The sequence below is a fragment of the Nilaparvata lugens genome, chromosome 2 (genome assembly GCF_014356525.2).
Source record: "Nilaparvata lugens isolate BPH chromosome 2, ASM1435652v1, whole genome shotgun sequence".
NCBI classification, from domain to species: Eukaryota; Metazoa; Arthropoda; class Insecta; order Hemiptera; family Delphacidae; genus Nilaparvata; species Nilaparvata lugens.
In genome coordinates this window covers 73,277,665-73,303,766 of record NC_052505.1, presented here as the reverse complement: position 1 = coordinate 73,303,766, position 26,102 = coordinate 73,277,665, and the positions used below count along the sequence as shown (strand labels likewise).

General features: G+C 33.6%; 1 protein-coding gene across 1 annotated transcript; it reads left to right on the top strand.

Annotated features, from left to right (window-relative positions):
* Positions 1-979: 979 nt before the first annotated feature.
* On the top strand, positions 980-25,424 carry LOC111046576 (MAU2 chromatid cohesion factor homolog). The gene is made up of 11 exons (XM_022332155.2): positions 980-1,255; positions 5,049-5,228; positions 7,538-7,660; positions 12,420-12,548; positions 13,965-14,073; positions 15,221-15,385; positions 16,913-17,160; positions 20,401-20,606; positions 22,517-22,719; positions 22,915-23,118; positions 23,953-25,424. The coding sequence occupies exons 1-10, from the start codon at positions 1,031-1,033 to the stop codon at positions 23,106-23,108; spliced, it is 1,782 nt and encodes a 593-aa protein (XP_022187847.2). The 5' UTR covers positions 980-1,030; the 3' UTR covers positions 23,109-23,118; positions 23,953-25,424.
* The last annotated feature ends 678 nt before the right edge of the window (positions 25,425-26,102 follow it).

Below are 26,102 nucleotides of genomic sequence, written 5' to 3'. Positions count from 1 at the left end.
TAATCCAAATAATTTAGGTATTCCATGACATCTATTTGGCTTTTTATTCACTCCAAAACAATAACTGAATTGTGTTTGCTCAGTTAAGTCTAGAACTTGAATTAAAACCCTACCCCAGTCGAGGGTTTAAAATTACGTTGTTTTAAGACCTGGACTTGAAGATTTTTGATAAATCCTTGACTCGGAAAGAGACGAGAATCTAATTCAAGTCCTGGACTTATAAGGCCTTCACTCAGAAAGCGAAATTATAAACTCCAAGGTCTAACATGTTTTCTAAACTCCTATATTAAAGTTCTATTCAGGTCTATTCAAGTTCTCAACTACGTTAACGCTCTGACTCGGAAAGCCAATTTTCTGACTTCAGAGTTTAAAGCCAGTTAAAGTCTAGAACTTAGCTAAATCCCGAGCTTGGAAACCTGCCCTTAGAGAATTGTGTTTTGTTTATCAATAAATAAATAACGAGCGAAACTCGGTGCCCCGATATTTGATATTGAAAGAGAGAATTTTTTCAAGTTACTTTTCGAAGATCTTATTTGAACATATATTATATTGAACCATATACTGAACATATTTAATAATAATATGAATTATTATAATATTATACAGAGGCTAAAAATATGAATATGATAATTATATTATATAAGGGGCCCTTAGACCCCTTGGCAAACACCGTATTGATGAGTAAATGCACGCCCATAGTTGCATGCCTCGCCCGAGGCAAACGCTCGTGAGTACCTCGTTTTACACAGTCGCATAATATAATTATAACATAATATTATATGATTGAGGAAATTTTTTATTCTCATTCATATAACAATACTCACAGAAGTGTGAATAAAAAATGAATAAATGTACGATGGTTTGTAATATTGAAAAAAAGTCTATAAAAAAGGTCTATAATTATTGTAAAAAAGGAACAAAATGAAATCAAAACAGCTGAACAGAACGTAGGATTGGATACGAATTCAAATCCTACTTGCTACTTGCCAGCCAGCCAATGAAGCCACATGATAATAGTAAACAGTAGAAAATGGCGTCCTCTCAGGATGCTTGGTATTTATCGTTATTAGGTTTGGCAGAAAATTTTAGAACGTCTAGTCCTCCAAATATAAAATTGTGTATTCAGTGTCTTCAAGCAGTTTTTAATTTTAAGCCTCCACCTAGAGTAGAGGCAAGGACTCATTTGCAACTGGGAAATATACTCTTGACACATACGAAAAATATTGACTTAGCCAGGAATAATTTAGAACAAGCAGTAAGTTTCACTTTAAATAATAATTATATTTACTTTGCTTTGCATATATTAGGTTTTATTTGTTTTTTAATTATTCCATATTCTTTGAAATTTGTAGCGTTGGCTGATACCACATCAATTAGGCTACCGTTATATTGTCCCCTAATACCTATATTTTCTTGATAACAGCTCTTTATACATTATAATATAACTTTTTAAAAATTGTTTCAACTTATATTATGCATAAATTACATCACAAACATTGAGAAAATATATTACTTTCTTGTGAAAAAGTGAATAATAACACTTCTAAATACATAACCTAATTTGTGATAATATTGATATTAGACTAAATTTTAGCAGTCATTATCAACTTTTCCATTTACGTTTACATTTATTATTTTTCAAATAGAAAAATTAGATTAAAACATTGGTCAGTGTATGTAGAATGATATATAATAAAAACAAGTAAATAGAAAAGTAAAAAGACAACTTTCAGATCAGATTTTTCAATTTATAATAATTATTATTATATAATTATAACTTAGGCTTACTTTTGAGATTATGAAAACTTGACAAGTTGACAATATCGTCCATTTGACTCAAACGTTAAAAATCTAAATTTAAGAAAACTTGACCAATGTAAACGAAGCTTTGCGGTTACAGTAGCCTATTCTAACTTACTTGTAGCTGGGGGAAAAAAATTCAACTTTACCTGGTTCAGTGACTCAATGCCTTATACTTTCAGTGCAATTAAACTATTTGATCTTATCAACAGCAAATAAATGTATAAAAACCCAATCATAACGTTTTTACCGAAACTAAACAAAAATTTCCACTGCGAAATTGTTCATCGCCCTTAACGTTAACCTTAACCTTAACAATATTGCTTGAGTTTAACCTTAGAAAGGTAAAGTTCTATAATAAGCGCAAAAGGTTTACCATGAAAAAATTTCACTCACCTTCCCGTTTTCTTCTAAAAACTAATTGAAATAGGCCTATCACACAAGTAATATTATATTATCATTAAAGAATAAGGAAATCAAAATTGCCGGCTTTTCAATAAACTAGTAAAAAGCAAAAAAAAAAACGATTAAAATAGATAGGCCCAAGTAAAGTATGAAAATTTTGTCATTTGACGGTAATAGTATATTTCGCACCTAGGGCCGAAAATGAGACTTTTCTGGCTCGAAATCGGTTTTCAAGTCCGAGGCCGTAGGCCGAGGACTAGAAAAGATTGAGAGCCAGAAACACATTTTTGCCCATGGTGAGAACGTTATTTTTCGCCACACAGAAAAATAAACAATATAAATATGAGAATAATTTATTGTTTATTAGGCACTTCCGAAAGCAAAGGAAGGTCATAGCTCTAGCAAATCTGAGGTAATCTGAATATCAGGAAATTGTCCAAGTATTTTTATTTTTTATTCTGATTTGTCTAAATAACCTAAAAGATTATGTTCAATTATGTAAGAGGTTGAGTTTATACTTTTTATTCTTCCAATTGACAATAAGATGATTTTATTATAAATGTTTTGATTCTTGAATAATAAACACAAATAATGAAAAAATTTTTGATCAGCTGTTTTAGCACTGAAATTTGGCCAATCTGAATGTCAACGTCAACAATGCTTGTTGTCGTTGACTTCGGAAGTTTATGTTAGAAGTTGTATCCTACTCTGAAAATCGAATTTGAATAATTTATAATATATAAATCTATTCATCCAAATAAAATGATATTATCTTATTGCAGAATATTTATTCAACTCTAGAAGCATAAACTGATTCCGTTTCATAAACCATTTTGTAAACACGTTCACATCAAATCAGAATCAGCTGACTTCAAGGTTATTTTACAGCCCTAGGGCCGTAAAACTTTTGCCGGCCTGGTCAGAAAACAGTCATTTTCGGCCTCCATATGACGCACGAAAACCAGCTCATTACATCCAAGTGGGGCGAAATAGTATATTTCGCACCTAGGGCCGAAAATGAGACTTTTCTGGCTCGAAATCGGTTTTCAAGTCCGAGGCCGTAGGCCGAGGACTAGAAAAGATTGAGAGCCAGAAACACATTTTTGCCCATGGTGAGAACGTTATTTTTCGCCACACAGAAAAATAAACAATATAAATATGAGAATAATTTATTGTTTATTAGGCACTTCCGAAAGCAAAGGAAGGTCATAGCTCTAGCAAATCTGAGGTAATCTGAATATCAGGAAATTGTCCAAGTATTTTTATTTTTTATTCTGATTTGTCTAAATAACCTAAAAGATTATGTTCAATTATGTAAGAGGTTGAGTTTATACTTTTTATTCTTCCAATTGACAATAAGATGATTTTATTATAAATGTTTTGATTCTTGAATAATAAACACAAATAATGAAAAAATTTTTGATCAGCTGTTTTAGCACTGAAATTTGGCCAATCTGAATGTCAACGTCAACAATGCTTGTTGTCGTTGACTTCGGAAGTTTATGTTAGAAGTTCTATCCTACTCTGAAAATCGAATTTGAATAATTTTTAATATATAAATCTATTCATCCAAATAAAATGATATTATCTTATTGCAGAATATTTATTCAACTCTAGAAGCATAAACTGATTCCGTTTCATAAACCATTTTGTAAACACGTTCACATCAAATCAGAATCAGCTGACTTCAAGGTTATTTTACAGCCCTAGGGCCGTAAAACTTTTGCCGGCCTGGTCAGAAAACAGTCATTTTCGGCCTCCATATGACGCACGAAAACCAGCTCATTACATCCAAGTGGGGCGAAAAATAGGTTACATGTATGTCTCTCTGTAGCCTTGCAAAGAAAAATAACATAACCACATTGTGAAAAGTCAGTTTCATTCCACAAATTATAGTATATCAAAAAAAAACTTTGTTATCACTAAGAAAATAAATTCATCGAAGATGGAACCACAATGTAGGGCTATCTCTAGTTTGAACATAATAGGCTATACAGTCTCCTCTTGAAAGGCTCTTTCCATTTATCTCGAAGGTATGGTTTAGAATCTGGTTCTACCAAAATATCGTTACAGGTTTCATCAGAGTCTCGCAAACATTCTTGTTTTTATAACATAGCAGCTCATTCAAGAAATTCAAAATCTCATCCTCTTCTTTTTTCAAGCTGTCAACCGAAAAAAAATTATATCTGTGTTAATTTGAAAATATTGTAATGTGATAAAGTATCAATTGACGATTATTACCCTATAGTGAGGTCCACGTTATAATGGCAGTGGATAAAGATAGAAGAATAGAGATGCCGATTCTCTGTATTAATTAATTATATTTCTACACTGTCAAAAACATAATTGGCATGGTTGTGGACCTAGAAAAGGATAGTACCACCGGCTTTGTCGAATGATAGACAAGGATAGCAAAACCAAAGTTGATCAAAATACTGTCATTATAACGTGGACCTCACTATAGTCAGTGTGATACGTAGGCTTTCCACAAAAAAGAATCATTTAATTCGAGATTGGAAAAGTTGAATATGATTATTTTAACTTTGTTTATCCATTAAATACACTATCTTATACATGATCACTCAAGCTAAATATCACAAACTGAAAAACTTGACGAACTGAAAATAAACCTATAACCATCCTTGGCAAGATTAAGAGTCTTCCTGTAAAATTTCAAGCTGATCAGCTTAGTAGTTGATACTTGATGATGGGTCAAACATGTATTTCGTATCCCGTACTTGTAAAAACCAATTCCCTCCTTTATTTATAGCATACATTTCTTATAATATGCTTTTGGCCTAAATAACTCTTGATAACAAGTTGTGTCATTTTTTTCTTTTCAGTGGCTCTTATCACAAATGATCAATGCCTTCGATGACGTCAAATTTGAAGCAGCAAGTGTGTTAGCTGAACTTTACGAACAGCAAAATCAATCAAATCTGTCCAAACCTATTCTAAGGAAAGCCATCGAATTGTCTCAACACAGTATATATTGGCATTGTAGATTGATTTTTCAATTAGCGGTAAGTCAGCAAATGATAAGACTCCTTGTAGCTCAGAACTATTTTCTTTATATGGAAGTAGTAATAGTAACCATTCAATATAATATATTATCAAAGTAACACATTTTACAGTAGTGTATACAGTGTTCGTTTAATGAAGGTCGAAGTATTATAATATTTGTTACATTCAATCTACAAGTATAAGATATTGAATGAAAAAGACTAAGAAATTGTCAAAAACCACAGATTTATTGATACTTAGATTATTCGGTTATCATACCATTGTCATTGATAAACTGGTTTATCAGAGATTGACAATGTTATAATCACCGAAACCGGTCTTTCTAAGTATCAATAAATCTGTGGTTTTTGACAATTTTTAGTCTTTTTCATTCAATATGAATAATTACCACAATATCAACTTCTCAACTACAGAAAAAGTGAAAGTATGAGATATATTATGTCAAATGAAGAACCAGCTAAAATAGTCTCATCAAGAATAAATAATGTTCAATATGACTTACATTCGTCACATAGCACATATCAAGCCCATAGTCGAGTCCTTTCCTTGTATTGATGTGTCTTCAGTAATTCTGTCCAGCTTCTTAATTCAGCTATTCCAGTTGATAGCAGAGACACGTACAAATTATGCTTGTGGAAGCCAAATATATAGAAATTGTTGACCGAGCGAAGTGAAGTTTGGCATTTCTCTCAAATGTTAAAATGTTTGAATGTGTATATGTTTTTATGTTGCGCATTTACGGCGAAACGCGGTAATAGATTTCCATGAAATTTGACAGGTATGTTCCTTCTTAATTTTGCATCTCAAGGATAATATAAAAGGAAAAAGGAGCCTCCTTCATACGCCAATATTACCGTAAAAATCAGATTATAGAATTATTCATCATAAATCAGCTGTCTAGTGGACTATAATACTACCCGTTCAAAAACATTGAACATATTGAAAATGTATCTTTCCATCAACGTTGTAGACAGTTGCAGCCAGACCTGATAACAGCGCTCACACTCACATTCCGGGACGACACGTCACGGTGCGATAGGACAGAAAGCTCTATATTTATTTAGGATTTTTTCTAGACATTTTAAATTGATAAATTATTCATTAATTTCCGAGAAAACATAACAACAGGTCAATGTAACTTACTGAGCGCGAGGTCTACTGTTCACAAAACTACTAGTATGGTGTTATGTCAGTAGTACGTGGAGGCCATGCATAGCAACCCCTGTCGTAAGTTTTTGAATGGCTTATGGACGGGGAGAGTAGACACGGTCAGTGGTTTTTATTACGTCACTGTACATCAATAACCATTCACAAAACATCAGTCTGGATGGAAATAGATGGAAAGTGATCTAGCCAATTTGCACGCACATTCTGACTGGTGCCAACAAACAAAACTGTTTGAGTTGCTTTTAACTTATCATTTTTAACTGTAACAAATATTATGAAGAGTTGAAACCCCTATATTCGTTTGTATAGGCCTAAACACTGTATTATTAGCCTATTAGAATATATCTTTTAAAATATTCAAACTGCAATGACCAAACATTTCAAAAGAAGTTGTAAAACAAAAATAATCATTGAACAAATTTCCAGTATATAATATGCTATCAAATATCACAATGACTCCTACTACTGCAAGTATTGACAAAACCGAACCTTAGTCACATGAATCGACACGAGCATTATTAGGTATGCAAAAATATTTTGAGCGGGAATCACCTATAGAGTTTTCCCGAAAGGGACTCCCCACCAACAAAAGCCATACGAATTTACTTTTTACCTATAGAGTTTTCTGAAATTAGTTTTCTCTCACCAATTTTCTGCTATTTTCGCCAAATCGAGCCATCGAACAGAAAAAATCACTCGCCTTTCTTTGGTCGGATGTTCTGCGAAAATCTTGGAAAACTAGAAAAGAAGCCAAAAATGCAAGGGTTTTGGAGCACTCTTAAAAAGCTCCAGGGCCAGAACTTTTCGTATTTAATTTGTCCAATACCCAAGAATCATTGCAGGAAAAATTCACTTTGGAGATTTTTAAAGAAAAAAGTACCTGGTGACTGGACTAGTTAATATGATTCGTCAATTTGTAGGTGTTCAATTCGCATTATTTTGAGAATATTTTATTTTGAATAGTAGTGTTTATTGATATCCCTTCTAACTTTTTCTGTGTTGTCAATATTTGCAGTTGCAGAAGTATTCAGGGAATTTGGTTGCATATTAATAGAAATTATTTCGTTTAATAACAATTCTATGATTGCAGTCTCATGTTTCCTTCAATTAATTATTAATGTATAAATTATATAACTTACAGCAAATCCATGCAACGGAGAAGGATTATGAATTGGCTAGTAGTCTGCTTGGTGTTGGGGTAGACTATGCGCATATATCAGCTGCCAGCTATACAAGAGTGCTATTCCTTCTTAGTAGGTGTATGGTAAGTACCTACCAACTTGCTCTTTCAATTAATTGGTCGTATTTGTCCGTCTAAATGTAAGCTTATCAAATATATAGTATGCAATCTGCTCTCCTTTATACAATTTCCTTTTGGAAAATATTTCAAATCACAGCATTGAGTAGGCCTAAGTTATTCACATTTGTTTGTCCATGGCTCTAGTCGATTTGTTATTATTAATTTGTCTGTAAGAATCCGTTTGTATGTGGCTCCAAGATTAGTGATGTTACATTATTATTGATCTATGTGATGTATTCAAGTGATACATACAGTTGTAAATGTGCTTTGGCATTAACACTTTATTTATTAAATGTTTACAATATAGAACAAGATAAAAATAAAATACAACATAATCTTTGAACATATCCCAAAAAACTCCAACTAGTTATTTACTTGTAAACGTTCGTGGCTAAAACAGTCACCTTGGCAATGACTGTTCTTTTTTCGTTTTTGCCAATTTTTTTTAGTGAGAGTAGTTGAAATAGTGTATGCAATAGTTAAAGTGCTGAGTTCAGTGTTTTGATTGTTGTGCGCGAGTTCAGTGCCCTGCGCTGAAAAAACAGTTCAGTGCTGAATTATCATATAATCCGGCTGAGGAATATAAGGAATGTGAGGAATGTCGACTCCCAAAAGATTGCCGACCTTCCTCGTGCCAGAGTTCGAAGAGGAGGAGGAAACAGATGACGTCACAACTATGACGAGTCAACTAACACCGGCTAAGAGCGTTGAACCAGCGTCAATGACTGTCAACGTCAACCGTTCCCCAGAATCGTTTCTAAAAACAAACCAACTGAAAACTGCAACGGAGCAGTTTTTTATTCAACGTATGGAAAGAATTCACTTGCCAACAAAGTGAAGAGAGAGGAAGAATGAATAAGCTGGAAAAGGAGGAGAAAGCACGGTCGGAGATCAATCAGCTGAAAGAGATGTTTTCGTCAGCATCTTCAACGACACGGAAGCTCCAATCATCAGCTTCAAGTACAATGCAACCAGCATCTTCTAGAAATAACAATAAAAGTTATTCACCACCGAACTGGGAGGAAGAAGAGAAAATGGTAGCATCTGAGACTGCATGGATTCTCCCTAAAAAAAGAAGAGGAAAATCCGTGACTCACCAGAAACAGCCTGCAACTGAGTCTACAAGTATAAAACCGAAAGAAAAGAAAAACAAGTCACCAACAGTCATATTAAGCGATGTCCAAGAGTATTCTAAAATTAAAGAGGCATTGAAATCGAAAAATCTTAATTTCAGTGCCAACATGATGAACAACAACCAGCTGAAACTGAATGTTGAAAATGAAAAAGAATATAGAGGTTTAACTAAGATGTTGAATGAAGCTAAATATGAATGGCACACGTACGAAAACAAACAAACTCGTCCAATTCGTGTCATGGCTAAAGAGCTTCATCCATCATGCGATCCAGAGGATATAAAGAACGATCTTCTAGACAGAGGCTTTCAAATCAGTGCTGTCAACAAAATGAAAAAGTGAAGAAGGATGGAAAAGAACACATTACCAGACTTCCAATGTTCATGTTAACATTCAAAAATACAGAAGATACAAAAAATATATATGAAATTAAACATATTTTCTACATGAAAGTGAAAATTGAATCAATTAGAAGCAATAAAATGATTCCGCAGTGTAAACGTTGTCAGCGGTTTGGTCATACACAGACATACTGTCAACATGAACCTGTGTGTGTGAAGTGTGCTGGAAAACACTGGACTATTTCATGTACCAAGGCTAAAGAAACCCCAGCCAAATGTTCTAGATTTCTTCATAACAAAGAGAATATCCAGTAATTTTATTGACATTGAGGAGAGCTTTGATCTGGATTCGGATCATTCAGCTGTAGTTCTCACACTTAGTGAACGAATAATAAAGAAAGAAGACAGACCAATGTTAGTCAACAGGTCAACAGGCTGGGAAGCTTTTAAAGTGGAGTTGGAGAATGAAACAACTTGAATATTCCACTTAGAACAGCTGAGCAGTTAGATGAAGCAGCAGAAAATTTCATGTGGCAAATCCATAAATCAGCCTGGAAAAACACCAGACAATACACCAGGAAAACAAAAGGATGCAATTACTCCCTGGAGATTCGGCAACTTGTTTTAGAAAAACGAAGGGCAAGAAGAAGATGGCAACAAACTCGTGATCCTGCTGACAAGAATATCTTGAATAACAAAACACAACAATTGAGAAGAGAGATAAGGAAACTGACTGAGGAATCCATTAATAACTACCTTCAAAATTTAACAGCTGATGCCAGTACAGATTATTCATTATGGAAAGGAACAAAAAGAATTTAGCGACCAATATTACAATCCCCTCCAATTAGAAAACCAGATGGTACTTGGGCAAGAAACAACAGAGAAAAATCAGATATATTTGCTAATCATCTGGAAGAAATCTTTCAGCCAAACAACATTCAATCTGAAATAAATTGATCCTGAAGAAAATATAATAGATGATTTAGATACAGAGATTGATCTAGTTTCTAGAAATGAGGTTTAAGAAGAAATAAAATATAATCTGAATACCAAAAAAGCACCTGGATTTTATCTGATTGCAGGCGAAATCATGAAGAAACTTCCAAGGAAAGGTATTGTCATGCTAACATATTATTATACAATGCATCACTCCGATTACAGCATTTTCCTACAATTTGGAAGGTGGCAGAAGTCATTATGTTGCAAAAGCCTGGGAAATGTCCACAAGAAGCAAAATTGTACCCCCAATATCTCTTCTACCTGTAATTTCAAAGCTTTTTGAGAAATTGCTAATGAAGAGATTGACTCGCATCATAAGTAGCAGGAATCTGATACCAGCCCATCAATTTGGTTTCAGGCAGAAGCACTCAACCCTGGACCTAGTACATAGAATCACCAATGTAATAGAGAATTCATTAGAGAAAAAATTATATGCTCAGCAATCTTCCTTGATGTTGCACAGGCATTTGACAAAGGGTGGCATGAAGGACTGATCAGTAAACTTCAGAAAATTCTTCCCACTTACTCATACATCACCAACCGATTATTCAGAGTGAAACAAGGTGACGACGTCTCTGAATTGAAGGAAATAAGGGCTGGAGTTCCAGTAGGAACCGGTTCTTGGACCAGTTCTTTATGTGCTGTACACAAGCGATCTTCCTGAATTGGATGCAGTGATAATTGCTACTTTTGCTGATGATACTGCAATACTTGCATAAGGGGAAACAGTACAAGAAGCAGCCACAAAACTACAGAAAGCTAGCAACAAATTCAGTGACTGGACCAAAAAATGGAGAATTCGATTGAATGAGATGAAGTCTATTCATATCAACTTCACAAACAAAAATATCAATGATCCGATTCGAATAAATCTAAATGGGAATGTAGTACCAGACAGCAACACAGCAAAATACCTTGGAATGACTCTTGACGCCAAGTTGAAATGGAAAGAGCATATCAAGATGAATAGGAACGAGCTGGGACTCGAATACAGTAAAATCTATTGGCTGTTGGACCGACAATCACATCTCTCATTGGACAACAAATATTGATTTACAAACAAATTCTTAAACCTGTCTGGACGTATGGAATTCAGCTATGGGGCTGCTCTAGATCATCTAACATCAATCAGATTCAAACATTCCAGAACAAAGTACTGCGGAACATGGTGAATGCGCCCTGGTACATAAAGAAGTCATCCAACTACTAGACAGCACTGAACTCACAAGGAGGTTGAAGAGAACAAAGCCCTTCGAGTTGGTGTAGTGCTAGTGAAGTGAAATAAGTATAAATTAAATAAATGTGTAGCGAAAGAATTTAAAGTAGAGAAATTATAGATTAGAACTGTAGGCTTCACTGGAAGACTTTAGCAATAAAAATTAATATGTTAGGATAAGAAATAAGAGAACAAAATTAATGGTTAGTCCTAGTGACTAGTTTTAATAGAAATAATACCAAAAAAAATGTGAAGGAAGCAAGACTGGTTGTCTCCAAGCATACCTCCTCTCCCCATTAATAAAGTTATTTATTTATAACTCCATAATTTGTGTGTGATTAATGAGCTGATGAATAATACAATTAATGGCAGACGGAATAGGAATCTAATCCATGCCTGGTATAGAGATAAAACAATAACTCAGTTTTTTGTCATTTAAATACCGACATGTAATAATTTATTTGATGTAATAAACTATTTAATTACAGACTGGAGTACTTTCGAGTTCTGTGAATTCATTTACAAATGTTGAAAATTCAGCTGAATACTCGAAAGCATTCCAGTCTCTACTTACACACAAATTATGGAATTATAAATAAATTACGGTACTTCATTAATGGAGACAGCAGGTATACTTGGAGAAAAACCAGTCAGTTTGTAATGGATCCAGAAATCATACTCTATAATAAATAATTTCATTGATGAAAGAAAATTACATGCATACTGCGTATTCATGAAATGCTAATAAGAAACTTTGTACAAAGCAAAGCCCACGTTTATTTTTTAATGCACTCTTAAACAATCCGAATTGGGTTTGCAATTATTTTAAACTAACAAGCATTGAAATGTGACGTGACTTTCATTGTGACATAATGAATATGTGTGACTTTTTATGGTATATTATTAAAAGTTATAGCTCCACACACTTTATTTTTCATGACTGTATACTATACATCATTCACTTTAAATTAGCCTGTAATTTTATACTTTTCAAACTTATAATTTGCTAATCAATGTAATTTCTTTTTCAGCTCTTATTAATAGACAAGAAATTTTTAGAAGTGCTGCCATTATTAAACCAAGCTGGACATCTTGTTGAAACTTGGCAGGGAAGTCAATATCAGAAAGAATACTTGAAAGTATTTTTTCTTGTATTGCAGGTAAATATTCAATTCAAATATTCAATTATGGTATGATGAATTAGGTAAGTCCTTTTAAACTGTATTTTTTTCTAATAGTACAGTAATTTCCAGTATCGAGACCATGTAGGATAATTTTTTTTTTATCATTGCAGTTATTATTTAATCATCGTTTTACAATAGAATCGTTCAATACAGAAATGTGATTGTTGTATAAAGAATTTTTATTGTTTTATAAATTGGAATGGGAAAATACTTAGGATTTGGTGCTGTTGTGTCTCAACGAAAGTACTAAGATAATTGTAAATAACGGAATGAAATCTCCATTAAATGTATGTAAATCATTCTACAGGTGTCCGATTTGTCACGCAACATAGAGATGCTTCACTTGTATTATTTTATCAACGTCATATTACGCAAAATGTTATCAATATGACTTATCATTCAAGTCAAAACATATTTGAAAATTATATCCAGAATAACCCTATGGATAATGCTGTGTGCTGTCATGTAAGATCAAATGTGTACACATAGATGTGCATGTTAACTGTGTGCCTGAATTAGTGATAAGCCGACATTCTGTATAATGCTGGATATGGTTTTGAAACTTGAAATAATTCTATTGCCGTATTCGAAAATATACACACATGTTTCGATTTTTGGAAGCCGTATTGAACAAAAAGTGTGAAATATATTGTTAATAAATAATACAATTGAAGAGTAAATTGCTATGTTGTGTGACTTTTCGGACACTCTATAAATTAATAAATTGTTCGTCAAATTAAACTCTGTTGGTATGACAGGTTTTGTCGTTTATTAACAAAACATCATGATTTTTGAATAGTTTTCTGTGTATATTTTGAATAATATTTTATCGTCTCCGGGTTTCCTAAACGTTCACCCGATTGAAAATTTGATATTTTATTGAAATAGTTGATAGTGCACAAGCTTTATTCACGAGGTATATCATTCCCTGCACTTTAACTCAATAATTGCACTAGCACATCTCAAATTTACAATAAACAGCTAATGAGTTCTGGAAGGAGGGATCTAGAAAAGAGTGAAGTAGACCCTAGAATAGGTATCTGAAGATTTGAAAAGAAAAAAATTATCTTGGGATACTCTGCTAGTCCGTATAAAACATTCGTTCATATTGAAGATTTGTTTCTTTTTGAAGTTTATTTAATTATTTCAATAAGTGATAGTAGCTTAACCTAGATTTTGATTTGGACTGTAGTATAGATTCGAAAAAAGAAAGTTTTGGGCATAAGCCTGATGTGCTTTTTCATATAACTGTAATAATTGAACATGTCTTAATAAATAATTAATATATGTATTGTGGATTTGAGTTCAAGGTTAATTTCAAGTAATAAGATTTGATTTACTTGATCTTTACCACTCTAGCTTTCCTAGTCAATTATTTTGTTTCTCTTCCAGGTTTGTCATTACCTGATGGCTGGACAAGTAAAAAGTGTGAAGCCATGTTTAAAGCAGTTACAACAGAGTATACAAACAATAATGCAGCCTTCGTGGCCTTCAGATGAAGGTAAGCTAATACAATAATCCATTGAATCTGCATCTTTGTTGACTCATTTCACATTTATTTCCAGAGAATTTCATGTTCGAAATGAAAGAACTAGTCAATGGGAGTGATACAACTAAACTATCTTCCTCAGATCCGGGTTCAGATCCCTACCTTCTAGTACTCTAGGTTATCAAACAAGCGGTAATACCACTTGGCTACATCCATTCCAATTACACCGCTGTGGTCATTAGAGTAGATTTCAATGGTTTTATGACTATTGAAATTCCAAATTCATGAGTAGATTAGTAGATTTTGTAGGCTATTTGGATTAAACATCTTGATAATCAAATTTACGCTAGATAAAACTTGATTAAGAACTTTTTGAATAACAAGAAAGTTTTATTTCATTTTTTTTTCTTCTCATTCAGGTAGGGTTGGCGTTTCAGGCCAGTCGCTCTCGGTCATTGACTTCGTTTTGTGTTAGTCTCTTCTCAACAAGATCTTGAGCGATGTAATTTTCCCATTTCTTCCTAGGTCTTCCCCTCCTCTCCTCCTGTCCGTAACACTACAGTCTTTTTTGTATATTCTTTGATATTTCTGTAACCTTCATTCTATTTCTTATTATTTCATTAGGATTCTATCCCTTCTAGTTACGCCGCAACTCCACATCAGCATCTTCATTTCAGTGATCTCCAGTCTGTGTTCATGGGTTTTTTAACTGCCCAGGTCTCCGCTCCGTTTATAGATTTCTCCCTTTAGTTTTTCATTCATTCTTGTTTTACAAAGTATTCCAATAATTTTCTTCCAATTTATCCAGGCTGTATTTACTCGATGTGCTATTTCGTTGTCAAGTTCTCCGTTTTCATCAATTGATGAGCCCAGGTACTTGAATTTTTCTACCAGATTTAAAGTTATTTCCTCGAGCTGTATGACACGCCCATCTTCAGGTCCCAAGTTCATCTGGACTGTCTTGGTTCTGTTTATTTTAAGGCTCTTTTCCTCCAATGCTTTTCTCCAACACTCCAAACTCCTTAGATTTATTCAATGCTTTGAAAAATTTGAATTTTCTCTTCTGATTACACAAAATTATCAAAATTATAAGTTGGTTATGAATACCCTTTCAATTGAAGTTCATATAAATAATGCTTATATATGCGTTTTGTTTCAGTTGTCAGTGGTTCTAACATGGGTGACATGTTCATATGGATGCCAAAGGAACATTTGTATGTTTTAGTGTACCTTGTAACAGTTATGCACAGTATGCAGGCAGGGTACATGGACAAAGCTCAAAAGTACACCGATAAAGCGCTCATGCAAATTGAAAAGTTGAAAAGTAAGTAATTTTTCCTCAAATACTATTGCTCTTTAATATTCACAATCTTTATCTCAATGTCATTTCCACCGTCTACTTGCTAATACAAAAATTTCATCTTCAAAACCCTCTTAATATAAATTGCCTTATAATTCTTTCTACCACAGTAATAATAATGTTTAAATGTTTAAACAAATCAGAATATTTCTAGAAATTTTTATATTCACTTACAATATACAACTATGAATTACATCACATTATTCAATAAAAACTTGATGTTAAATACAGCTTTCAAACCTGTAAATGTACTTCTTTGAACCTGTTTTTTTTTTTTTTAATTGAAATGTACAAGGCATTTCCAATTCCGTGTTCCCCCGAAAACTAGTTGACGCTTAGTGGAAGCTATTATTGTCTCCGTGTGCAGAGTGCTTGAGGCTGGCCACTAACGGTTGACATGATTTGTGTGTACAAGCAAGTTTATCATTCACACTCACAAGATTATCATGCATGTTTTATCATCAGCGAGAGGCTTTGAACAAAAAGATGCTGTTTGATAGCAGCTTTTAACTATAATTATAATAATTTATTGATTCTTCTTTACTTACACAATTGAAAAAAACACAATAATTTGTATACATCATAAAAATATGAAAAGAATCAAATGGCTCACAAGACTTCCGTCTGATCGTGAGCCTAAGGCGGATTTCACACCAAAGCTGGGCCGGGCCGACTCGGCCGAGCGGAATGTGCGTGCGTTCGCACTGAAGCCGATTGCCGATTCTCTCAGTAATACAAAATTACAAAATACTGCGCAACTCACTACGTGGGAAGATCTAACTAAACCGAAAGAAGGCAGAATCCACTTGGCCGGAAAAGCTCGAGTTGGGCGTCAAGCCGACTGCACAAATCCGCTCGGCTCAGCCCAGCACCGCTCGGCTCGGCCCTGCGTTGATTTGAATGTTCCCGACTAAATCCTGCATAGTTAGCGCCCACGCGGATTCCGCTAGGCTCGGCCCGGCTCGGCCCAGCTTTGGTGTGATACACCACTAAGAAAAATACAATAAAAAAAGTTTAAAACATAAAATAACAATCAATGACAATAAATAAGCTACTAGAAAATAATTTAACATCAGAATACTAAAGAAAAAATCGAAGATACAAAAGCCTAACCTCAATAAATGTTCTTTTAATCCTTCCGTTGTGATGGTACAACAATAAATAAGCTACTAGAAAATAATTTAACATCAGAGTACTAAAGAAAAAATCGAAGATACAAAAGCCTAACCTCAATAAATTTTGTTCTAATCCTTCCGTTGTGATGGTATAACAATGTATGACATGTGTGTATCCACATGTTTATTTATATTTTACATTCCATAATACACAAATCATTTACATGGTCCTAAAGCTGTTCCCTTTCTGAATTTTGATAGAAGTATTTCCTGTTGTTAGTGGCCAGCCATAGAACACCAACATTGTATAAGATACTACCGGTTTCACAATGTTTGCAATGTTATTAAAATGAGGTGAATGTTTGGTTGGTTCTAGTTGTGGACAACAAGCCGATCCTGTCGGTGTTCCAGCTGATGCTGCTGGAGCACATAGTGATGTGTCGCCTGGTAATGGGCAATAAGTCACTGGCGCTGCAGGAGATGTCGCAGGCATGCGCACTGTGCCAGTCTAGTCCCAAGCTGCTGCAGTCGCACCGGCCCCAGCTGCACACGCTGCTCGGCCTCTACGCCATGTCCATGAACTGCATGGAGGCCGCCGAGGCTCAGTTCATGGCCGCGCTAAGGGTATTTATTTATTCATTTCTACATTATTCTAGATATTCTAGAACAGTTATGGCCAACTTCTTTATTGTGTGTGATTTGCAGAAGAATGTCTATAAATTCAGTTATGATAATTTCATATGTGCAAAACATGAAGAAAATAATCACAATCATCTTGAAAGAACTCACTCTCCACTCACAGACTCAAGTCTTTGTGGAGAGTATTCACTGTTGAATGTTCTAATCTATATAAATAAAAATCGAGCCTCAAATTTTGACATTCAATAACCTTTTATGTGTGCACCGAATTTGATGATTTTTTTTTTTAGTTGTGTTATTTATGTTCAGGACCAGGTATATGGCTTATCAAATTTATAATCCGACTTCAGGATTCTTTTCTACGGTCCTTCAAAGTTTACATGTAATCCTGGGAGAAGATTTGTGAGCTGGCCACACACAGAAATAAAAATCAGCTGTTAAATCATTGCTTCATTCAACAGCCGTCGGTAGATCTGTTTTTCTATTTTCTTTCTACTGATTCACAAAATTCTAATTCTAATAATAATGCCGCGGTACGAACGACGACTTGGGTCGTAGAACTCGAAATGCTGTAAATTTAGAATAAGCACGGGGAAATCAGCAGCAAGGAGATATACCATTCAATTTCCCAGCAAGCTGCATTCAACTATATCTAAAAATACAAACTGCTGAACAACTAACTAAGCACATAGGAAGTTCATATTGAGATATAAATGTAAATACTGATTGTTGGATAATTTTCATAAAAATATAGTAATGCATCAGATTAAGCTAAGGCTAAGAACACCTGAGGAGGCGCGGCTTGGTGATACAAAGTGTTGATCTTACGGAGATTGCCTTATCACACCGTTCCACGCCATGCCCGATTCAGTGTGTATGAGTTCTTCCATCCAAACCAATAAGCAAGAAGCACCTGAATGCAAAATGCCGCATCGCGCCTCCTCAGGTGTGTATCAAGCGAAAGTTTGTCATGAGATGCATTAACTATTTGGCGGTAAGAAGTTCGCCGGGCCAGCTAGTGAATTTTATAAATTTGTATTATGATTTATTCAGAATGCCATCCAATAGGCTCCCAATATTAGCCATTAGCATGGGATACAAACCTGAAGGAAAGCGAGGCATGGGAAGACCAAGAAAGAAATGGATGTCGGTACAGGCCAATCCTTGTATTATGAGTTTGTGAATATAAAGGTATTTGATTCAGAGGACCACTTTAATAATTTTACTAAAAGCGGGGGCTGCACAGAAATTTAAATGCAATTTTAGGCTTTCAAGTATACAAACAAATGCAATGAAAAAATACTCTTATTTCATAATATGACTTATTAATATATGCCAAACATCTTATAAAAACTCATAATGAAAACACTGATGACGGGAACATTCATTAACCAGTTCATTGAAATCAATTATTAGTATTGAGGTGGTAGCCACTTTTAGCAGATCTTGAATATAGAGTTGTCTGCCAGTCTGATTCGATGGGTTAGCTTGATAAATTTCACTTTTTTTCTACTGATTCTCTTATAATAATGAAACTGTACTATTAAATTGATAGGATTTAAAAATATTTAATTTTTTAAAATAATCTTGAAAGTCATGTAGGCCCGTAAAAAACAAGGACGTGGGCCACCAGTTGCCATCCCTGGCCACACGAAAAGTGTAACAGCCGAAGACCATAGATTCTACATGAAATTAGCAACAAAAAATCTTCAGTAAAATTTACTTATATCGACCCTAGTTTTTGAGATGAATCGATTCTATAAAACTAAAACAAGATTTATACAGTCAGACGGTCGACAGACCATGAGTGATTGTCTGCGAAAAAATCCTTAAAGAAACGAACTTTCAAAACATAGACACTTTCAAGATATCAGAAATGTATATTGATAACTTTGTTTATTGATCCATTTTTTGTTGTTTTTAATTAAGACACTATTCTATACAGTCTGTTCAGCGAAACGACGGAGTAATATGGATTTTTTAGAAAAATTATAATTTCCTTGATGTTGCTTTCCTTGACGAAACATTATATAATAACTTTGTTGTAGTTCAGACACTGTTTTAGTTGTAAATATTAAAAAAAAAAAACACTTTCAAGAAAAACAGCCTTAAGACTCCAATAAAAGTAAGTGTTTTTTCAAATATTCACAAGTAACACAGTGTCTGAACTACAACAAAGTTATAATTTCTTCATATAAGCATCTACATGATGTCTGCTATGTAGAATAATTGTGTTCTGATTGATTTATTCGTTGCCTTTATTATGAACCTAGGAGGGCGAAGTTAGGGCGCAGCCGGCCCTCTCTTACACCTAACCCTCCAACCCTCTGTTCTGCAGAGATTAACACAAGTTGTGTTCAAATTAATAAAAAACTAACAATTACAATTATAGATAACAATTGAATTGTTGACAACAACGTTTGTTGACGGCGATCACTCTGAATTGATAATCGTTACCCTCAACCAGATCACTCACTTCGGCTTGAGGAGTGGGAACCTCCTCTCTAGAACACAATAATTCACATTATTAATTGACACAACCTGTGTTATTCTCTGCGAAACACAATACATAGCAATCATCATGTACATGCTTATATTATTGAGAAAATTATAATTTTACCAACCAAAAAAATCTACATCACTCAGTCGTTTCGCTGAACAGACTGTATAAGTATTGTTGATTAATCAAACAGATTCAGCTTCCACTGTTTGTTTTGATTAATAATAAAACTTAAAACTTCAATATGGCAGAATAATTATTACCGTCACCTTTACTCAAAATAGTAGGACTGAGACGGTAACCAATGACCTCCAATTTCATTTCTCTAAAATGTAGGATAATTTTTGCATGAGTTGAATATTTCAGATGACCTAGCACATTATTCATGATGTCATCCTAACCTCACCTAACCGAACCTAACCTCACAAATCGTCACGTGGGGTGCCAGTGGAAGGGAAGCTGTGGGGCTGACAAAATTTCAGACTCCAAATGAGCAGAGAAGCTTATACACTCATTCTAAAAAACATTCTCGTTTTATGTAAATCTTGCATTGTTCAATAAGAATTCACAGCCGTAATTACTTACTTTTTCTACAAGAGAAAAATCACTTTTACTTGGACAAAATATTTTCTGTTGCTTGAAAATTGAAAAATTCTGTATGCTAGAATACAGTTGAATGTTATATAGTTGAGATTTCTGTTCATTTATTGAAATTAATTTTGCAGATATCGCAAGAACGAGATCTGTGGACGTTCGCCAATCTGAATTTGGGAATAGTTTATTTGCGAGCGAAGAGAGAAGCCGAATTCGCTGCTCTGCTCGAACGCATCAATCCGGAAAGCCTTGTCTCGCATTCTCACAGCTTGAGGGCGGCTGCTTACTATGTACAGGGACTACAGTCATTCTTTCAGACTAGATATAATGAGGCCAAGTAAGTTCGCTAACGAAAAACTAAAAGTCTCTAGTTATATATTTTTTCCAGTCTTGTATTCTCAATCCAATGTATTATATAATCTATATAATAAGAGAGACTAGGGTTGTGTTTGTTCGTGTGTTCGTTTGTTCGCATCAAAACATGTCAACTTGTGGATTGCATACCGGAAAAACGGGAATGATTTAGATCTCCTAATTTTGAACATAGATTCTAAAAATATCAATCTCGTGCACCTGGAAGCCCAAATTTCAATTTTCCTTCTAGATTTTTCAGAATTAATGTTCAAATTTCATTAATATTAAATACGATTTCTTGAAAAAATCACCAAATCATATGGTCGGAATTAAAAAAAATTATTATATTAAAGAACTGGATTATACACGTATACAGGTGTAAAGTAGTATAGGAAAATTATGTTTGACGCATCATCACGTCTGAACTACTGGACTGATTAACTTGAAATTTTGCATATAGATTCTTGCTTAACCGAGGATAGTTATAACCTATTTTAAATACTTCAATATTTGATTACATCAAGTTTTCAATTATTTATTTTATAAGGAAGCAGCAAAACATTTCTCTTAAAGGGGAAATTAGAAGATAGGTATGATTGGGGATCCTTTTCGAATGATAAAAACAGGTTTTCCGTCGCACCCAAATTTTTTCCGCCATTTTGGAACCACCATTTTGAATACAACTTCTTTTTTCAATTGAAAGGTGGTCATATGATACATGATTCCGATACAGGATTTCCAGAGAAAAGGTATGGTGAAAACCGCACATCGATATCTCAAACCTTTCAAAATTTATTCTCATTCATTTCCTTTATTATAGTATAGAAGATGATAGATAAATGGATGATATATCCATCTATCTATCATCTTCTATACTATAATAGAGGAAAGAACTGGCTTAAAGACGTATACACACGTGTAGAGGATAGGGAAATTATGTTTGACGCATCATCACGTCTGAACTACTGGACTGATTTACTTGAAATGCTGCTTATAAATTCTTAATCAACCGAGGATTCTTATAGGCCTATTTTCAATTCTTCTGGATTTCATTACGTCAAGTTTTAAAATAGACCCTTGCGAAGCACGGGTTACCTGCTAGTATTGTATAATGAAGCCAAGTAAGTTCACCAACGAAAAACCAAAGTCTTTCTTGTTATATTTTTTGTTTCCAATAATGTATTCTCTCACCACAAACATTTCAATCCGGAGCTCTGTGTCTTGGATTTCATCAATTTATTTTGCAAAGTATACCAATAAATGAATCTAAACTAAATTAAAGGATTTTGTATGGTATTTTAATTCTCAAAAATGTTATTGTTTTCATCCTAATCAACATTGAATATTATTTTTTTAAATATGTTTCAAATTATGTAAGACTAGCAGGTAACCCGTGCTCCGCCAGGGTCTAATTATAAACTTTACAAACTGAAAACTTGATGTAATAAAATCTTGCAGAATTAAAATAGGCCTATAACCATCCTCGGTAAACAAAGAATCTATATGCAAAATTTCAAGTTAATCAGTCCAGTAGCTCAGACGTGATGATGCGTCTGAAATTCACAGTTACTCGTTAATTTCCTATCCCGTACTTGTATAAGTCAGTTCTTTCCTTTATTATAATATAGATTATTTTTAGATAATTAATGGTCGCAAATATTTCCTGAACTCCAATAACAGTTAACGGTCTCTTGCTAGTTGCTTTGTTGGAAATCAACAAAAGCTGAAAAATTGCTCATGTACTGTGTTGTTTTATTCACACCTTTCCGTTTTTATTTTTATTGCAAAATCCAAATTGGATCATTAGCTCCATTACTGTCAAGTTATATAAGGTACCAGCACTCTAGTATACAATTTGTCAATCTGATTGATGATGATATTTCAATATTTCAGGAGGTATCTGAGAGAAACGTTGAAGATGGCGAATGCAGAAGACTCGAACAGGTTGACATCGTGTTCGTTAGTTCTGCTGGGACATATATTCTTATCATTGGGAAACAGTCGAGAAAGTATGAACATGGTCACACCTGCTATGCAGCTCGCCAGTAAAATACCCGATGTTCATGTTCAATTATGGGCTTCGGCTATTCTAAAAGGTGATTACTAAATAATTTATATAACTTCTAGTTCTAGTTTATTTCATAGCTGCTCCCAGGAAGCAAGGAAAAACATCAACTGTATTATTATTATTCATGGAAATATTAATTTTTAAACTTTATATTTTCTTTCATTAACAAATATTGAATTCACAAGTAACGAGTAGTAATAAGATTTTGCAATGATTGTTTCAGATTTGTACAGAATATGTGGGGAACCTGTAAGAGAGAATGAAGCCTACCAGATGCATCTGAATTTTTCTCAAATGCTTCTGAAGGATCACTTTCAATCGTCGCAGATGCCCGAGCACAGTCTGATATTCTGGACGGAGGGAAACTGTCCAATTATATCATCGAATCCTCCAAGCACATCATCGGCATTGATATAATGTGGACAAGGTTGGATTAGTTCATTCATACGTTACAATAATCAAGTTTGAGAACAAACGTTACCATCTTTATTCACAAATGATTATAATTATCTTACAATAGTCATATCGGGATCCTCAAAAAAATGTATTATTTAGACGATTTTCTTCCAACGGATATTAGATACTAAATTTTTACCAACTAGTCAATTTCTTCAATTAAGATATATGATGTTGAAGGGAAGTGGGTCGTCAAAATAAGATTCGACATTAATTTGTTCTGCCATCACTACATAAAGTAAATGAGCATCCTAATTTTTGAATTATCTAAAAAAAATATTAAATGTGTGCTCTAATGTTATGTCAATTTCATACGTGTGAAACAATTATTATGGACCAATCACACATTGACTCATTCTTTCTTATGTACTTTCTACTCAATTTCTACCTATAATTTGGGGCTCTTGGTTTCCCATGTTTCATATGTTTGAGAATTTATTATTGAGTCCTAAAGATGTTTGGAAATTGCCTCAAAAAAGTAGGCTGCGGACAAACGCTGCAGTGGGGGGGGGGTGGAATGTAATCGCAGTTTGATTATAAATGATGGATGGTCAAATCTAGATGAAATTAAGCATTTAATAGCTAAACTAGTGTAGAAACAACTCGCAATTATTAATACTGGTTCTATTTATTTTAATTTTGTAGCCCAACACCAATTCTGAAACTGTTTTCTATTTATCAGAGCGTGTTTCTTCTCATTTAGTTTCATTTCAATGATGAACTATTGTGATTAAACTTCTTGTTAAATGCCTAATTATGTAGCCTAACTACAAAAAATGCAATAAATCGTATTTTGTTGTTTCAGAAACATAAATATTACTTCTTGTTGGAGGAAGACTAGAACACATCTTCGTTTCAGGCCAGAAAAAAACAAATAGACGGAATGATATTATGTACAAAATGTGAATGTATTTGTATATAATAACGTTGATATTGATGAGGATATTATATTGATTGTAAGTTATAGCGATAAATTTAACCATATATTGAACCTCAGTGCCACGTGTGAATGAAATTAGCGAGCCTTGCCTCAGAAAAATCACGTTATGCTGGAGCTAAAGCTGATTTGTTCAGTGAATGTGCGTATATATATGGTATCTATAGTAGAAAACCAAAATTTTCTGAAAGAGCGGTTTAATTTTCTATGATGACTTGAATTGAATTGAATATTATAATAATTAAGATAAGGACCTTTGCACAAAAATGTGCTTCAGATTTACCTGTTTGAAGAAATATATATATTTGTTACTCTATGAATAATGATATTATTTATAAATACTTTCATATAGGGATAATATAATTGTACTGTAGGGTGTATTTATTTGTTTATGTACATGTGAATGTCAATCATCTTATAATTTTAGGGTTTAATTCAATTTAATTTAATAATATTGCCGAGTGACCTGACTCAGGTCTGGTACCTGGAGTTTTCAAGTCGCATATGATCAATTTCAGGGTCTCTGTCAAGGATGAACGACTGCTTTTAGGCAGCCGGGTCCGACGGAATGAACACTTGAACCATCCATTCTATCTATAACACATTCATAGAATGAATGAGTGTTATACTGTATCGAATTACATCTATAACCGTTATTGGAAGTTGAGACTTTTCTTGCCGAGGATGATGCCTGTATGCTTAGATAATGGTTGATTTTAATTCTCTTTCTCTTATAGTTGAGTGAAAACAAACCTGATGAATGATTTCACTAATTTAATTATTATTCCATTATCACTGAAATACTGAACAAAACTCATTTAATTGGCTGTTCCCATTATTCATCCATTGAAGGTCTGAAATCTAATCAATTAATATTTTGAATATCAATCATTGACAGATATTATTCTAGTAGTAGTAGTAACACCTTAGAACCTTATTGGTTTGAGATTATGTTTTCACTAACAATTGTATGTAAAATGTATGAATCTTCATGATGTATTTATTAGTTATATCACCGTTGATATCTCCTATCTTTGATTTTTCATCACTGAACTTGAGTTATGTTCTTTATTGGACTCAACTATTGTGAAGTCGATTTTGACTGTTAAATAGGGATATTGATTATCTATACCATAGTTGTTCATTGAGATTAGATCTATGATCAAAGTGCGCTTGAGGAATTCACATCATGATCTATTGTAGCCCTTTTTTTGATTGCTCATTTATTACCGTAGCTGGAGAAGTTCTGTTTGTTTATCAACAGCAATATATATAATTTTTGTATTACTAACATTACATCTTTCTCGAACCGGTGAGATTTTGAAATGCATCACATTTGAGACTTTATTGAGAATAATGTTATGCTTTCATTTGATAGGACATAGGCAATATTTTTGAAGATAATAACAACTTATTTTTATGTCAATAAAACTTTCAGTGGTAAAATTGTTATGAATGATGCATCCATCTGCAAGTTTTTCTTTCTTATTCAAGCCAAATATGTATATTTGCACAATAATTGGCTTATTGTCTATTGGAAAATGCTATAAGTTTATATTTATTTTTCAAACAATTCCATTCTTTTTTATTTATTCGATATTTGCTATGCGCGCATAGGTGAAGGGTATTTGAAAACCGTCGAAAGCGCCTCAGAATTATGATGAATTTAATTCGTAAATTAGGCTACTATTCTACACGGGGAGAGTAGGGTTTCTGCTTTAAAAACGCCAAATAGCTGTTTATTGTCTCTTTATCCGTAAAAATAGCAACACTTTCTGTGAAAACTGAGATCTTTCTTATTCTAATGAAAGTGGATGTAGAATTGAAAGTTTTTTCAATATAAAAGTAAAACTTCAAATTTTATGTTTTCATTTTTGGAAAGCTTTTATATCAAATTTATATGTATATATTTTTACAATCATCTTCAGTCTGTGTTCATTCAAATGAAGCATAACATTAGAAAAGATAAATATTTTAACGTATTCAGATTTTTATGAGTTTGTAAATTTTAATCTCTG